This window comes from Harmonia axyridis, chromosome 1, assembly GCF_914767665.1.
Source record: "Harmonia axyridis chromosome 1, icHarAxyr1.1, whole genome shotgun sequence".
Classification (NCBI taxonomy): domain Eukaryota; kingdom Metazoa; phylum Arthropoda; class Insecta; order Coleoptera; family Coccinellidae; genus Harmonia; species Harmonia axyridis.
The window spans coordinates 62,299,393-62,318,226 of NC_059501.1; the positions used below are offsets into that span (position 1 = coordinate 62,299,393).

At 32.8% G+C, this 18,834-nt stretch overlaps 1 protein-coding gene across 3 annotated transcripts; it reads left to right on the forward strand.

The window, feature by feature from the left end:
- Window positions 1-17,690: 17,690 nt before the first annotated feature.
- Window positions 17,691-18,834, forward strand: LOC123688837. 3 transcript variants are annotated; one of them, XM_045627563.1, is made up of 3 exons: window positions 17,691-17,831; window positions 17,948-18,079; window positions 18,218-18,834. In XM_045627563.1, the coding sequence occupies exons 2-3, from the start codon at window positions 18,064-18,066 to the stop codon at window positions 18,832-18,834; spliced, it is 633 nt and encodes a 210-aa protein (XP_045483519.1). In that variant the 5' UTR covers window positions 17,691-17,831; window positions 17,948-18,063. The 3 variants fall into 3 exon arrangements, 2 of the variants coding, with proteins under 2 accessions (XP_045483519.1, XP_045483518.1); XR_006750118.1 differs by lacking the exon at window positions 17,691-17,831 and having other exon boundaries at window positions 17,868-18,162; window positions 18,218-18,354; XM_045627562.1 differs by lacking the exon at window positions 17,691-17,831 and having other exon boundaries at window positions 17,868-18,079.

The window sequence follows — 18,834 nt, forward strand, 5'->3', positions numbered from 1 at the left end:
GAGGATTACTACTATTACTAGAGATTTTTCTCGAAATCGATAGCAGATACGACAAAACTATAACAAACCAAAGAGTGTAGTACTGGACCAGAGTTTTTTTTTACTTTTTTCTAAACTAACAGTCATTCACCAAAATATAGAGTTTGAAGAAGGAAGCAGGCATCTTTCCAGAAAATATATTACCCTGTAGATTTGCATTCAAAATTAGCATATCATATAGTGAAAACTTTAAACTGGAATATCTATGGCCAATTCATATTAAATATCTTGTGAAGGGAAGGTTCTTCTTCTTGTGCCGTCTCCTCAACGGAGGTTGGCGACCATCAACTGGAATTCCTCTCTGTCTCGTGCCAAATGGATGATCGTACTGGCCTCTCTTATTATATATATATATATAGGTTATACGAGAAAATAACTTGAACTTCAACACATGTATCTCTAAACAAAATGTTTGGGGACTCATGTTATAGGACTTTTTTTCTTAAAATGATCCGGAAATCTGTCATTTTCATTTGTATCTCCAATTTAGGAGCACCGTATAATTACCCCCAGTATCCCCCTATTTCTACGCTCTTGTCGTGAACTTTGAGTATAGAACAATAATATTTTATTTTCTATGGTCTGTCATTATATTCCATTCATTTGAGTAAAAATTCGATATGAACTGAATTGTAATTTATTGTGAATGTTTGCAGTGTCTGAAATCAGTATTTCCTTTTTAAACGGCATCAGGCAGATGCGGGAATTCGAAAAATTTTAAAGAGCGCCACCTTACAGCACTCTGGTGAAGCAGACCACCAAAGCAACAGGTGGGTCTCTCAAAAAGTCTGAAACAAAATCGAATCAGTAAACACACCAGGTATTCTATGCATCTTAAATAACACTATCCGCTGCTGCTTTCTTTATTTTATTGCGATGGCGATCAAAAAACATGTAAATTGTTGACAACTAATGAACTGTCAGACGTTTTCTCGGTTGCTCTGGTAATGATCAACTGCAGTTATTAAAAATATACCTTCCAAGATTTTATATTCACAATGACACAAACGACGTGATTCTTTTCCGGTGTAGTCCGGGAAATGCTACTTTCTCAGAGAAAAGCCGACAAAAAAATTTTATGCTAATTAAAATCACAAAATTTTTAACTGCTCAATAACCATCAAAAGTAGACAACATTTTGTTGAATAGCATAGGTAACAGAGAAATTTTTTTTATGAAAACTGTAAATTTCCTTGAGTGAAATAGCAAACATTTACTAATTGTACCAATATCTATCAACTATTTTCATGAATATCAATTTTGAGAATTCTATTTCTTGTTGATTCAATCATTTTTGCCTTCAAGAGGGAATACCATCACGTGGTTTTTCCGGTATCAATCAAATTTTGGTACCCATTCATTTTCCCTCTGGCGCTCCTGCTATTACCAAACTTAGTACGGTGTACGAAGGTGTACATTCACATCATCTTCTTTCTTTTTTCGAAGTAAATAAGTAGAGGGCAGCACTGTATGTCGACGTTCACGAAATTATTATTTTACTTCCATTGTAATGATTTTTGATAGGTTTTTTTCACGAATATATTAAAAATATAGTAGTGATTTGTTCAAAGTACATATAAATTTTTTCGCGAAAAACGAAAAGTTACCAAAAATTTTTTTTCTTTTTTCCATTCGACAATTGAGAATATTCACTTTCTTCGATCAAAATAGCTCTCACCAGAGGTGAATCATATTGAGATTGAGCAGTAGAAGGCTAATAGCCTGACTGAAAAAGAGAAAGAAGTTCCAAGATGCCTTCACTAGAAATAATGCCTCCCCTACAACAATAAAATCTCTCTTGACCTCCAAAAATGCTAATGCCAACTTTGATAGAAAGAATGTGCCATTGCACGGGAGTAGCCAGGTTTCAGTTTCGGGGGGTCTTTTACTTATTATAAAAAAAATCTTATGTTTTTCTTTTTAAATATATCAACTTTAAAAGAGCCAACCCATTCAGTCTATTTTCACTAGTTTTATTTTTCAAGTATGTTTTGAGAAAAAAAGCATTTTCAAAATCACTTTTTGAAATTTAGTTTATTTCTTTACATCAATTCCTATAAATATATTTAGGAAAAAAATACCGTCGTAGTATTTATACAACAGAGTACTCAAATTCAAATTTATTCATATTTTATGATAGTTTATATGCAAAAAACCGGTAAAAAATGATATCATAGTTATCACCTTTTTTGCATTTTTTTCAATGTTTTATTATGAAATTTTGGTGGCAAACTTCAGATTCGAATTCTGTTCCCCAGAAACAGAGATAATAAATCGAAGAAATTAAAACTACCCCATCAGCTGAGTTTTAGCAGAGATAGATATAATACGCCAATTTTGAACTATCGTTTGAGCCAGGTTTTTCGGACAAAAAACTTTATGGAAGAAAACGTCAGAAGATTAAATTTTTTTTGTATTTTTTTTAATGTTCCGTCACAGAATTTTGGTGCTAAACCTCAGATTCGGATTCAGAACCCAAAAAAATAAAGGGAGTTTTTTTTAGAGCTATAGTACTTTAAATTGCAATAAAACAACGATGAATTATTCGATTGATATGAATTTCATTTATCCGCAAGATAATCTTGTGGCATTATATTTTAAATATGATTTCTGGCATATGACCGACAAGGCTGGCTCGGATGTAGTCCAATCTGGACGTCCAATTTTCGATGACTTTTCCAACATATGTGGCCGTATATCGGCAATAACACGGAGAATGTTGTCTTCCTAATGGTCAAGAGTTTGTGGCTTATCCGTATAGACCAATGACTTTACATAGCCCCACAGAAAGTAGTCTAGCGGTGTTAAATCACAAGATCTTGGAGGCCAATTCACAGGTCCAAAACGTGAAATTAGGCGGTCACCAAACGTGTCTTTCGATAAATCGATTGTGACACGAGCTGTGTGACATGTTGCGCCGTCTTGTTGGAACCACAGCTCCTGGACATCATGGTTGTTCAATTCGGGCATGAAAAAGTTTGTAATAATGGCTCTATACCGATCACCATGGACTGTAACGTTCTGGCCATCATCGTTTTTGAAGAAGTACGGACCAATGATTCCACCAGCCCATAAAGCGCACCAAACAGTAAGTTTTTCTGGATGTATCGGTGTTTCGACATACACTTGGGGATAAGCTTCACTCCAAATGCGGCAGTTTTGTTTGTTGACGTAGCCATTCAACCAGAAGTGCGCTCCATCGCTACTGGACGTAGTGCGCGATACGTATTCCGCACAGAACCATTATTTTCGAAATAATATTGCACTATTTTCAAGCTTTGTTCAGACGTGAGTCTATTCATGATGAATTGCCAAACAGAACTGAGAATAAATCACTTGACAGCTGTTAAATCGGTCTCCATTTTGAACAGTAATGCCAACTTAAAGTTTTATAACTCGAAAAAAAACACCCGTTACATACGATCGAAAAAATCAAACTTTGTGAGCACAAATTGACTGGATTACGTAGAGGTAATTTAATTCAAATTTCACATTAATTAATTGAACTGAGAGTGATAATTTCATTAACTTTTTACAAATTCCATAAAAAAATATTTTCGAGATTTTGAGAAAAAAATAAGTTTTTTTGACATCTTTAACATTTCTGGGGGGGGTTGAACCCCCAAACCCCCCCCCCCTGGCTACGCCCGTGCGTCATTGTCTTCAAATATGAAATATTATTATTATTATGGCATTAATCATGGAAAGATACAGCGTTAAGAAATTGTTGAATTGTTTTATCGTGAATAATATTAAAAGGGCATTCAATTTTCCCGAAAAAAATCGAAAAAACACATTGCCAAGTAATATTTCCACAAGAAGTATGATAAAATTCCGAGTTGGAAACGAGAATTTTTGCACCTGCACGAATAATTTTGTTAAAGATACATTGAGCTTTTTAGATTTCTTTCACAGGAAGAATTAAATGCCCCAAGAGTTTTGACAAGTATATTTCATGAGACCATAATCACTTGTTTCAAAGGTATTGTAATTTTTGGTGACAACAGCTATCAAGTTTTGCCTAGGCTAAACTCGAAAAAATTTCATGGTAAACCTTGAAAAATTTCACAGCAAAATATAATATGTTGAACCCTGTTCATCAAAGGTTCAAGCTCAAATGAAATATTTGGACAAATGCTCTAATCTGAGATGAAATGATTTCTTGCTTTGAATTCTTAATTCTCTCCATAACGTGATGATAGCTCGATGGCTTCATGTACATGAGCACTTTTTTTTTAACTATAAGGTTTTCATCGAAACAATGGGTTGAAAAATAAATTAAGAGATGTATGAAGGATAGTTACATGTATTTATAAATTTACAAAATAAACAAAAAATACTTGAAAACCAAAATATTAATCTCATCACATATAATACAATCCTGTCTGACTTTTTCTGTTCTACCTCTTGTTTGGTTGGAATGGGTTGACCAGCCCTTATGTAAGCTACAAGCCATTGATGGTATTCGCCATCGTTAATATCCTGATTAGAAATCAATTCAAATCTGCAGACCCTATATTCGTTCCCAATTCCGAGTATGAAGCCCTGAAAAAAAAACATTAACGTATAATGTGCCAATCTTGTATTGATTCAATTCCACATTGAATATGAAAAACCAGACATTTGTGTGCATACCTTATTCGTTCTTGTATTCTCAACCATATAAACCTTTACTGTATCACAAACGTCTAATATTATTTGGTTAGCTGCATAAATCGTCTCATGTTCGTTTTGGCCAACTCCAATTTTATTAAAACAGCCAATTGCTATTTTATCAAAAAATGGCATATCAATCATTTTTTCCATTCTGGACAATCGAATCAATCAAGTTAAGTTCTTTTTTGGTTGGCACATAAATCTTTTGTTTCACTTCCTCTTGTCTCGGGTTAGAATTAGATGGCGACCTCGATTCACGCTTAGGATCTTCAAAATCATCTGAAAATACCTCCGTCACTCTCAACTTCGATTTATTCTTTTCTGGCTCGGTTTCTTCACTCTTCGTCTTTTATTTTTGTCTTCGCGTGGTAGCGTGTTCTATTTGTTTTCTTCAAATCATCCATAGCATCGCTACGCTTTTCTATTTTGTAGGTAGTTTCTTTGGCTCTCAGCTGAAAGCGCCCATTTGGCGCTTTCAGCAGAAAGATCGGTAGCGCAAGTAGCTCCGCTACTGATAGGTATCAGTTTTATTTATTTGGTAACGTTGATTTTCTCTGCTGGACGGGTTGCTCCTTTTTTTGACTGTCAGTTCTGTGGTTCCTTCTTGAAGGATATGTTATGATTAAAAATAACTTTCTGTTATATTATAGATTTTAATTTCTAAGTTTGCTTTCGCCCTTCGATACTATTACTCTTTTATTGCAACACCCATAGATAAGGCAACACCTTCCAAACATTGATCATGGATTTGAGAGTTATTCCATTCATTTTTGATGACGACGAAGAAATAAATATAATCAATACAATAATTGGACCTGTCCTAGAGTTGGCTGAGCCTTTGCCTAATTTGGAAAGTGAAAATAGAGCATTTATTCCAAAAAATGAAAATTTTTATGAAAATACAATTCCTCTTGACATGGGAGATCTATTCAAAGAACATTTCAGAATCCCGAACAGCTTTTGATGTATGTACTTTATATGTATATATATATATATTTATTTATTCATTCATTCCTCTCTCCCAAACAGCAAAATCTGCGGGTATCAGAGACTGAGTTTACATAAAATTTTTTAAACAACAATAATTCAATTTCAAGAAAAAATAAAGCAACAATTCTATATATAAATGAAATCTTCTAATTTTTGCTATTTTAGGATCTTTCCCATATTATCGCTGCAAATTCGAGCGGTCCACATAAAATTCCTTTGGAAAAAAAAATGTTATTCACACTTTAGATGATCGCAAAGCAGGAATGCTTTTTAGCAAGTGGTTACCGCTTTGGGCTTTCTCATGAGTAGAATCCCTGTTCTAAGTTTTTAGGTGCAAATATACTCATTGTATTGAACCAAAAATAATCAAGGAAAAATATAATTTTTTTTTCAAATCATTTATTTCATACTACAAATTATTTATTCATTCAAATTCAACAATAAATGAAATCTTATTTATGCAATTGTAGGATCTTTCCCGTTTTTTCACAGCAAATTCAAGTGGTCCATATAAAATTAATTTGCGAGTGGATTTTTATATTAGTTCTTTTCTTTTGAGTTAGGTAACAATTTCCTTAATATATAATTCCTTTCTGCCGTCAACCTATTCTTTTCAGCCATCAACCTAGTCTGTTCCTTCAAATCCTTTGATATTTGGGAAAGGAGGTCCAATCGCCTCTCTTCAATTTCAACCATTTTTTTTCTATGATCATATAATGATTTATTTCGCGTCTCTTTTTTCTCTTTCTCTTCTGACGTATCATTACTTTCAGATCGAGGTCTTTTTCTAGAATTTGATTCTTTTGAAATGCAGGGTGAATCAGGACACTCTAAGGATGATAATGAATGGTCCGATTTTGAAGCGTTCCCCTCAAAGTATTTCTGGCAGAAAACAATATCTGGAAAAAGTAATTTCTTTCTTAGTACGAAAATAAAAAAAAATGCGTTCCGATTAGGATATCATTACGAACAGAAAATTTTTATTTCAATCAACAGAAACATTATCCTATAACATTTCACGCATTTACTCACCATTTTGTAGTCTCTGATGAATTTGTGGAGTTTCTGTCACATCATAAGTAATATTATTAAACGAATATCTAAGTGTTTCCATCTTTGCTATGTTTGAAATTCAAATTTCGTCCCAAAACAAATGTCACTTGTCACTAACTCAACACGTTACCCAAAAAGAGCTTAAAATAAATTCGCTACCGAAAATGGCGACCGCTCCGTAGCATACGCTCCCTAGCGGAAACTGATCGAACGCGTTCAGCAGAAAATTAATAGAATATTGACAACTGTTGTGTCTGCTGAACGCGCCCATTGGCAACAGATGTGACGTCACAAACACTCAGCATACACGGTATACATCATGCATACATATCACGATGTAAAAATTTTATTCTCATAATAAGCCAATCAGCGTTCGAGATTTTCAATATGATTTTATAACCAACAATAAATTGTGTTTGTATTTGTAATTCTTGTATGGTAGCAATGAACAGATAAAATAGGTTTTATTGTCACTTATTTATTACAAGTTCTGTTTTAGGTTTCAGGTAAGGTAAGGTCAGGTAATCCATGAGAAAATAAATTTAGACCAAAATAAGACCGGGTTTTTCTTTATATTGTATTTCAATGTTCTAATATATCTGAGATCCTTACTTGTGATTATAATAATCCTTCAAAACCAACTATATTAAAGTTAAATTCTGTTCCTCGGCATTTACTGAAGTACCAAATTCATAATCATCAGCCCTATGATTGTAGATGTTCGTCTTATGGAAAAATTATTAATGATTCTAACAATTACCATCTACGTGATCCAGAATTATCATATCAAATTAAAATGAATTACCTACTAATTGATCGCTATTTATAATCTTTTTTTTTTCATATCCACCTACAACATTCAAATAAGCTGAAAATGAAGTACCAAAGAAGACCTGTGATAATTACAGTGAATTACGAAATGAGCACTATAACTCAGAAAGATAGATTAAACCAACTGAAGATTTTTATCTTTCATGTATGTGTAGAAATTTGAATATTGCTTCAGAAATGTATCAATTCAGTTGTTCATCAGATATAATTTTATAAAGTAGGTGTAAATAGGTATTTTTTTCAGTCAGGTATAGTGTAAATCTCCCAATGTAATGTATATTATGTATTGATTTTTATAAATAATTACTATTTTAAGCAAATATGTAAATTAACTTTGATAAATGATACTTTTGAATGATATTTTTTGTTTTTATTCGAAATTATAGCAGCATAACCTAAAATAAATTAAAAAAATATTCCAACAATTTCAATGAATTGCCATGTAAAACACTTAGTGATGGCGGAAAAAAAATATCGGTCATATTGTTGCCTTGATTTAACACGGCGTTAGCACTTCTTATATATTTAGTATTCTGTGGTTCCTATACTGTGATTAGACTAGGTTAATTTCGGCCATAGAAACTCAGCCGCTTCATTCTCATTTCTTGTTCTTGCATATTATTATAGAGAATAACATAAAGGTAACGAAGTTATTTAACAACATATACACATCTGGTATCCTCCCCAATGATTGGCTCAAATCGACATTTATCCCAATCCAAAAAAGAGTCAACCGCAAAAATGTAGCGACTATCGACTTATAAGCATCATGAACCACATGCTGAAAACATTCTTACGGATAATTCATTCACGGATTAGAAGGAAATGCGAGGAGGACATAAACGATTCCCAATGTGGTTTCAGAAAGGGCCTCGGAACTCGGGAAGCATTGTTCGGTTTCAATATCTTGTTACAAAAATGTAGGGACCAGAGGAAGGATGTGTTTGTCTGCTTTGTCGACTTCGAGAAGGCTTTCGATAGAGTAAAACATCGAAAGCTCATCGAAGTACTTAACAAGAGAATAATAGACCATTGAGATTTGCAGATAATGAAAAACCTTTATTGGGAACAAACAGCTAACATCAGAATCGAAGAGAGATTGACAGAGGAGTGCGGCAGGGTTGTATATTGTAGCCCTTACTGTTCAATTTGTACTCAGACTGCATCTTCAAGATTGGCTTGGAGGAATCACAAATAGGAATTAAAGTTAATGGAATACCTATTAACACAATAAGATAAGCAGACGACACCGTCTTGTTGACGGAATCTCTTGAGGTGCGATCTGCACCGACTTCGGCCTAAGTATCAACGTACAAAAAACGAAAGTGATGGTCTTTAGCAGAAACGAACACGTAAATGTTAAATTAAATCTTAATAATCTGACGATTTCACGTGTCGAAAATTATACTTACCTTGGATGTCAGATAACGGAAGACATGACCTCGGACTGAGAGATAAAATGCCGCATTGAAAATGCCCGATCCACCTTTAACGTTTAACAACATGAGACCTCTACTATGTAATGACAATTCAAACCTGAAAATCCGCCAGCGAACGGTCAAGTGCTACATTTGGTCTGTTTTACTTTATGGCACAGAAGCATGGACTATCAAGGTCAACACCATTAATAAACTAAGCATTCGAGATGTGGATACATCGGCGGATGCTAAGGCCCAGTTTCACCAAATGCTTTAATCTTGACTTAGCTCTTAAGTGAGGCCTTAGATCCCGATTAATGTAATGTAGCGTTTCACCACACTCCAAAGCGCCATTTAATCGACCAATCGCGATTTAGCACTAATCGGCCATTTTTGGAGGATTATAACCTTTCAAGATGAGATTAATAATTATTTATCAGTATGGAACTCTTTTCTATGTAAGTATTTTTCCGGAAATTTCTAATTTTTGGGCCAATTTTATCAAAATATGACTATATGTATAGGCTCAATATTTCCCATTTAAAATACACGTAAACTTTGTTTTTGTGTTTTATGAAATTTATTGCAAAGAATAATTTATTGATATGTTTGATTGAAATATTATTCAAGAAGCAGTTAAACTTGTTAATAAAAATAAATAAGTTAATAAAATTACTTATATAGTTTTTTTTCCAGAATGTGTGGTTTTGTGAAATGGGATAATTTCTTTTTAACTTCTGCAAGTTTCCGATATTTCGAAGCACATCACTCGACATTTTCGGCAAAAATTAACTTTGTTTTTTGTTTACAAGATGACAAATGTTTTGAAATGTTATGAGTTATGAATGAATGACACCTGACACCTAGCGCCAATGGTGGTCATCACTGCTAATACGATACAGAACACTATTATAACTCTTTGTTCACAACGTTGCCAAATGGTCTGACTATTTAATCGCGATCATCTTCGGACGGGTTGATGCATGGTGAAACAGAAAACACTGTTAAGCCTGCTTTAGTAACAATCGGAGTTTAATCAATCTGGGATCAAGTGCTGTTTGGTGAAACTGGGCCTAAGAATTCCTTGGACAGATAGAGTAACCAACACTGAGGTCCTTAGGAGGGCCAAGAAAGAGAGAGAGCTGTTGACTGACATTAAGCTGAGAAAAATTTCCTATCTCGGTCACGTTCTAAGAAGACGCCAATACTCTATGCTGCAACTTATAATGAAAGGCAAAATAGAGCGGCGACGAGGAGTTGGTCGCAGACAGATATCGTGGCTGAGAAATATTCGCGATTGGACTGGCATCAGAAGCGCCGAACAACTTTTCAGAGTAACTGTGGATCGACAGGCACTCTCCGAAGTGATCGCCAACGTTAGGGGGACCTGACATGGCACGTTAAAGAAGAAGAAGAACGAAGTGATATTAAATATAGCAAAGTTATGTGGTATTGCATAAATAAAAATAAACTTAAATAATGACATTCACAACATCTGGTAAGATAGAGATAGTTAATTAAAAAATTTATTTTGAAGCATCAAACTCAAATTATGAACGACTTGATGATTATAGGTTTCCGTGACATCTGAACTATATGGACTTAAATAATATTTGATTTTTCAATACTGTACGAAACTTCAGAAATTGGTAAAAAAAATGGTCTACGAACCGTCCCGAGTTGCTCCATTTTCGAGATATAACAACTTTTTTGGAGTTGACCTCAGTGGTCTCTTCAAGTTGAACCTGGACGACCGTCTGCGAGGTCACGCTTTCAAGCTGAGGAAGGAAAGTTTCAAAACATCCCAAAGACAGTTCTTCATCACAAACCGCGTGTTTACCGTTTGGAACTCTTTACCTTCATCGGTGGTGAACTCAGTTTCTGTGAACTCTTTCAAGAACAACTATGACACCTGGTTTCGTCGCGAGTGAGTGCTACTTGTGGAGCTGTGAATTACTTTTTCTTTTGTAATGCATTTTTTTTAAGTTTCTGTGTATTTTTTCATATATTTCAATTTTTGTGAGTTTATAGGCTTGGCCTCAACTCTTTACCTTGTAATAATAATAATAATAATATGAAGAGCGTAGAAATTTGAAAAAAACGGTACCTAGATTAGCCTGAATATTTTTCTGTCGTTCTTTATTTTTTAGATAAAATAACTGAAAATGGAACTTTTCGGTCTCCTGTATCCTGTATTATCTTCATCAAGCTTCGTTATCGAGAAAAAAAATCAACTTAACTCATTCTGAGAACTATTCATTGTGTTTATGATATGCAATAGAGTGGCTTCATTTTTTTTTTCGAAAACGAAGCTAGATATGAAGAAAATACAGGAGACGAAAAAGTTGTGCATTATTAAAGTTGAATCTTCCTTGAAAATATCAAAAAAGTCAGTGTGTACTTTTTGTCCTCAGACCTCAATATTGTTGAATGTTGTGTCCACTGAGATGCCAATGGACCTGTTTGTTTCAATCTAGTAAGGGCTAAATAATGGCCTTATTACTTTCAAAAACTTTACAAAATTTCAACCAAAGCGGTTCGAGAATATTTACGATAATTAATAATTACTTCAACACCCTCTATCTCGAAAAAAAGTACGTAGTTTCCTTATATACAAAATAAAAAAAAATTCTTTTTATTTTGAAAATTTCTGCCACCACTTCGCCATATTGCCGTTACGTTTTTGAATAGCTATAATAGTGTATTTTGACATATTAAATCGGCTGCTTCGCTAACCCCCATATCAAGGTCGGTAGTTACAACTAGGGCTGGGACTTTTTCGCCTTTTTGTATTCGAATATTCATCCATAAATTTATTCGATTATTCGAATAATTCATTCAAACAAATATTCATGCTTGAGTATTCATGAGTAGTCATGAATATTCAACTATTCGTTGATTATTCAGTGATTATTCAATGATTTATCAGTGATTATTCAATGATTAATCAGTGATTATTCAATGATTATTCAATGAATATTCAGTCAATATTCAGTGATCAAGCTCATGTTTTAATGAACCAATGAAATCCGAGCGTTTTGATGAGTGAATATACCCTTTGTGACGTGGTATAATCGTTTTGGTGTTTTGCCTCTCGCCATATACGCTTTATTAGTGTGACGTCACACACCGCCATTTTTGGTTTTTCTGTCAGTGTTCGGAATCCAAAAAAATAAATTGTCATTCAAATTAGTACGGTCTCGTTTTTATAATCAAATTGTCGTTTGGTAAATACAGAGATTTTTTTATTACATGACAACGTACAAAATACAATAGATCCTAAAATAGACGCAGTAAAACCTTCGCTGGGACAATACAATCTACATAGACCCTTTACAGGTCTAGAGGTACAAAAGGAATGATCGAGCGGATTCTGAGAACATTAAATTCTTCAAGAATACACTTCGTGATCAATTATACGGAATTTTCAAAAAACTTTGTTTTCTGATTCAGTTTTGTTAGGGAAGGATGTTACTTCAGTCGATGTGTGTACATTTTAAGACCATAGATTTAAAAGAATATAAAGATTCGTCGCTTCGCAATTCAGACCACATAAAACAATATTTGACCACTGAAATAGAGCAATGTCTAGAAATAGCAATGCATACGGAATAGGAAGGCAAGATTACATTTTCGAATGTAGAATCTTATATTATTATTATTAGAACTCTTTATTGCTAAATTCATATGTTAGAATCTTATATTCCATTTTTATATTTCTTTATTGATGAAATCCAAATTTTATTAATTTTTCTTTGGCTGAATACCTTCTTCTACTACTATTAAATGAATAATTTTAATTCAATTGTATCTATCAATTTCAATATTATGTAATTTCCAGTAATTTTAATATTAATGAAACGATTTTTCCGTAGTGAATCACAAAACCTTGTTTTAATCATTCCTGAATAGTGAGTCAAGTGATCATTCAAACTTTCATTCGTAACTTCATAAATATCCAACTTCTCACTGAATAGAAAACTATTCACTGAATAATCAGTGAATACTCAACTATTCACTGATTATTTAACTATTCAGTGAAAACTCGACTATTCACTGATTATTCATGAATAGAAAAGTAGTCATTGATTATTCAACTATTCAGTGAATACTCGACTATTCACTGATTATTCATGAATACAAAAGTAGTCATTGATTATTCAACTATTCAGTGAATATTCATGATTATTCGAATAGTGCAAAATGCAATTATTCGAATAATTATTCAATGATTATTCGAATATTCAAATCATTCCATTTGTGTTATTGTTCATACCGAACGAAATTTTTTTTTTGTATACTGTTGTCACGATGTTCAAGGAAGAGAATTTTTGTATTTTTTTTTTTCAGAACTTACAGGCGAACCTCTAGTGAGCCTCTGTTCATCGTGTTTATTTGCAATATTTATTAGAATATTATATTAGGTTGTGTTGAAAGCAAATAAACTTTATTATTATTATTATTATTATTCATTCATGATTCCCAGCCCTAGTTACAACAGACTCACTGAGGAAATTTTAGGCTTTTTGTGGTCTGTATGGTCTGTAGTCCACTGGCTCTTAGATTATAATTGTAATTTATAGAATTAAAAATTGGAAATACCTAAAATTTTATTTTCCATTCAAAGTTAATTTCTATCGGGTAAAGGCCGAGTCAAGACTATATACTTGAAAGAATTCATTTAATTGATCTTGATTCAAATTTAAGGTGGAGGTGTAAAAAGTTCACTTAAAATATGTTTTTTGACTTCACTATTTCGCTCATGAGATAATAAAGGAATCAGACCAACGTTTTCACTTGAGAAAAGGATTCACGGTTTGACTTGATATTCAAATTACTTGGCTAGGCTTGTCTTGAATTCAAGTCAAGTAGTAGTTTTTCAATCTCAAGTCAAGTATTTATTTATTAAGTACTTGAATTCTATCAAGATTCTTAATTTTTGGCATTGTATAGTGCCACATTCCGAAGCAATAATATATTGTTTTATTTTCGAAGGTATCATGTATTTGTAAGACATCAATAATAAAATGATGAAATGAGAAGGAACCTCCAAAAAACATTTTTAATTATCAAACTTCATTGCATAAAAGAACCAAATATATCAACTATTTCAAAATGAGAACCCAAATTGAATCACTATAAATAATAATAATAATCGAAATGATTCCTCGCATATCGTTCGGTGAAACATAACTTTGATATCAATAAAAGAAGATGAAATAAAACATTTGACTTGACGTTTCACAATTTTAATAAATTAAATAAAATCTTGCTGACATGCGTGTTTCGGGTTTCATCCCATTCTCAAAACTGAATATCAGAATAATATTGTTTGGAATTAACTTTGAAAAAGAAGTTCAAATCCTTAATGTATCAGCCAAGAACAATGGATACTCTCCTGACATAATTGACAAATTAATATTCAAAAAACAACAAAGTGAACTGTTAACTTTAGTCTATCCACCTCAATATGTAGATCAAATTAAAAAATGTGTATACATCAGTTATATTCCATCTATAAGTGATAAAGTTTGTAAAAGAATTAGACAAAATGATATTGATGTTATATGTACCAATAAGAGAAATTTAAGGTCAATGTTTTTTAGTGGTAAGAGTCAACTCAATATTTCACAATTTGTTTATAAATTGTTTTGTGACGAACGTCCTGCATTTCATATAGGTCAAACAGGCCGATCTCTCGGAATTAGAATTGGAGAACATAAAAGATATTCTTCAAAATAAATCAACAACTGGCTTTTCCAATCATTGTATCACTTGAAATCATTTTATGAATTTCAATAAAACAAAAATTTTACACAAATTCAATCAATTAGATTTTCACCTATCTGCACTTCTTACATCTGTCACCTAGTATATTATTTTAATATTCAGTTCGGAAAATGAGATGAAACCCGAAACATGCATGTCAATAAGATTTTATTTAATTTATTAAAATTGTGAAACGTTAAGTCAAGTGTTTTATTTTATCTTCTTTCATTCATATCAATAATAATAATTATAATAGCAAACAAAAAAATTTAAAAAAAAATCAGTATATGTTCCAACGGTACATCGTACCACAACATGTGTAGTGCAACCGATTCTGTTCCTTTGTTTTTAATCTATTGACTAATATACGCCGAAACCATTTGTTTATTCTTCACTTGGCACTATTACAAATATATTTTTCATTAATTGTATAATGACGTATAAAATCCAATTTTGATATTTCTATTTATGATTAATAAATACCTTCCTATCATCCTTGAAAAAGCAACAAGATGTTCCGAAACGTTGGCAAAATCATAATTGATTTTTCATTCATTCTGTCCAAATTCTTGTGAAAAATTGCTCAATAAAAAATACAGTTTCTTAATATTGAGGAACCGTCAAGCACTGTTTCATTACATGATTAGGATCTTAGGTTTTGCTAGCTTAACGTTGAGCTAGCAGAAGCCGTGATTTCTCCGAAATTTGAGAAGAAAAATATTTTCAATAGGATAATAAATTAGCCTAAAATTATAGCCAAAAATAAATCTAAAGTTCCAAAATGGTTCTGCTAGCTTCACTGGGGTAAAGTTCTCTCCCCTAATATCTTTGAATATTCCCAAAAGCAAGGTATTGCAAGAAAAGATGTACGATGTTCAAGATGAAATAATCAAATACAGAATTCTTTGTACATGAGCGTTCGAGGTACTAAATACAAGATAGTTTTCGAAATTGGATTTGAAATAATAAATAAAAAATACGTATGTTATGCAAACGTGTTTTTAATTTTCAGATTTAAAATTAATCAATTCGATTCACGATTATCATAATTGTTGATGTTTTGTTTCTACTTTTGTGATTATTTCGTCACTATAAATTCAGTAATTGAACATATGCGCCTTTAGTCTCTTATAACAATATTACCTATATGAATCAAACCAATCAACAAAATAGGTAATCACAGCTTGAGGACTGGTGAAACAGAAAAAAGAACAAAAAACCGTTATTAAATTTGCCAACGATTCGAATCCTTATTGATTCTTCTACATCAGGGCTCTTTATTTGGTTTTATAGATCTCTCCACCAAATTTAATGCAAAATTTCTCTTAGTTCAAGATACTCCATCTAAAGAACTTATATTAATGTCTTCATTGAAGTGAAATATCTCTCCAACTTCATAATCCAAGCATAATTTGAAGCACCTAGTTTTATACTTCTGTCAACTGAATTGATGTAGGTGGACCCCCTCCTGTCTGCCTTGAATGCTTTCTTGTAGCAGCATCCTTCGCTTTTGCTCTCTTTTTCAAATATTGCCAAGTCTGTTTGGAACCAAAAGCATAGAGAATCAGATTGCAATCAGAAGTAGGTACTTATCTTTCTCCATTTCTCCCAATCTTTTTGGGTACCGGTTGGAACTTTATTAAATTGGGAGGTGATTTTCTCTCAAAGACTTTGGGCATTTTTAAATGTGAAACCCTTGTGTGCATTTTCCGGTACATAATTCTGGATGTTCACTCACGAATTTAACAAGCATTCTTTTTTGGTTGGGACACAACATTCTAGAAATATTATGGTTTTTATCACAGAACACTAAATATAGTTTTTATAAAAGTTCAGAGTAACTTACTCGAGAAATAATTCGAAAAGGATATTGGTTCTTTTTTTGTTTATGTTTTGGTACATTTCGACATCAATTCCATAAAAGATCAATTTTCTTTATATTTTTTTTTTATTTGTTGGACTCAGCCCCCGATATAGGTGCAAAATTACCATAATTTGATCAAATGTTAATATTTATATGTACTTTTCATTTTAAACATAACATTTTGATGAAACCATCGATGGAAGAAAGTATTGATTCATATTCTAATAAATTAAAAACCATTTTGTGATAGGTAACTTTTGATACAAACTACAACGTTGTCGGCTCTGAGACGAAAAAAAATTGGCAAATCTGCTGCCTTGGACCCAACGGTTTTCATCTCAACACAAACTTGGCAACGCTGTGACATAAACGACATTCGCTGTGACAAATGACGAAGATGCACACGTGAGACGTCACTTCAAAATTCCATTATCAGTGCTTCAGAGGGACGTTAAGAACTTTCTCACACATATATATATATATATATATATATATATATATATATATATATATATATATATATATATATATATATAAAAAATATATATATATATATATATATATATATTACCCATGGTTTATTATGGAAGAATCGAAATAATTGAATTGAATTGAAAAATAGATCCAATGTATCTAATATATGTACACTTGGCAATTGTGGAATTATTGTATGGCAGTAGAAGTGACCTCGAATTACTATCAAACTATCATTTGAAGCTTTAATTATTGTTCTCCATTTGTTTTTTCCATCTTTATAGGTTCTAGATGTATTTTAAATTGAGATAGACATAAATAATAGAAATTTAAGTTCACCCTTGAATTTGGCAACGTCGATCCCCATTCTTCCTATTTTAATGAGGGCGGAGCCTAAAATTTGGTTCACCGGGTCTATTTCGAAATCTTATTACTATTATTTTTCCAGAATTAATCAATGGTTGACCATATGTTCCCGGGAGGATCTCTTTGGAAAATCTTCTGTCCAGTTGAAAGGATATAGGATATGTGCTGCACATTTTGAGGACAACATGTATACTAATTTCTTGAAAAAACGTCTTCTTCCTAAAGCAGTTCCAACCATTTTTCCTTCGTTGAGATGAGTCAAGGGTATGTAGAGGAGGTTCTACGTAATTATATCACTGACCCTGATGCATGTCCATCGACTAGTGAAGCTACAAGTGAATCAGTTTGTGCGACTCGTCCAGTAATATCAAGTAGGTATACATGCATAATTTGAGATTCTTCAATCTGTTATCCTGTACGATATATTACAATTTGTTGAAAAAATTCACCATTTTGTGATTTGGAAATCTAGTGCTTTTAATTTTAGGGTTGATTTAAGCAGTAGTAGTTAACGTCAAACAGGGGGACCTGCGACCCTCCATATGACTGAAATGGGCTTCTGAATGGTCACGATTACTCACAACTACATACAACTACTTCAAAATGTCCAATAGGCTAAGTGAGTTCTTCATTTGTTGTTGTGAGTCCTTCTTTCTACTGATCGGACCATAGACAGTTGCTACTACTTTATTGCATGTAATCGTAATGATAAGATTTCCAGAGTAGTGCCTTAAATGTTATATATTGCTTTTTTCAGATGTTGAGAGTACTTCAGCGATAGCAACACAAACTTCGGCTTCTTTGAGTTCTTGTAGTCCAAGAAAACAAAAACTCAAATTAAAAGTCAGAACTCTCCAGAGGAAAATGAGGAAATTATCAGAAGGAAGAGAGGAAGAGAATAAATCTATGGATCAATTCCACGAAATGTGCCTTAGGTATCTGCCTCAGGACTTGGCAGATTTCGTGAGAATTCAAGCAGAGTTGAACATGCATAAGGCAAAGGGTAGAAGATATAGTGCTCAATACAAAAAATTTGCATTATCTCTGTATTTTCTTGGCCCAAGAGCTTACAATTTCTTCAAAAAGCTTTTCCTTTTGCCTTCAATAAGAAGTCTTGAGAGGATTACCAAGGATATTTTATATAGACCAGGCCTGGACAATGATGTTTCATATGAGGCTCTAAAAATAAAAACAATTAGCCTGCTTGAGCAAGACAGGCATTGTCTATTATGTATTGACGAAATGTCGCTCAAGGCAAATCGGTTTTATAATATAGGACGTGATGAAATTATTGGGATGAAAGATTTGGGAATAGGTGAGAAAGAGTTTATTCCTGCTCAAAATGTAACTGTGATCATGGCCAGAGGGTTGTGA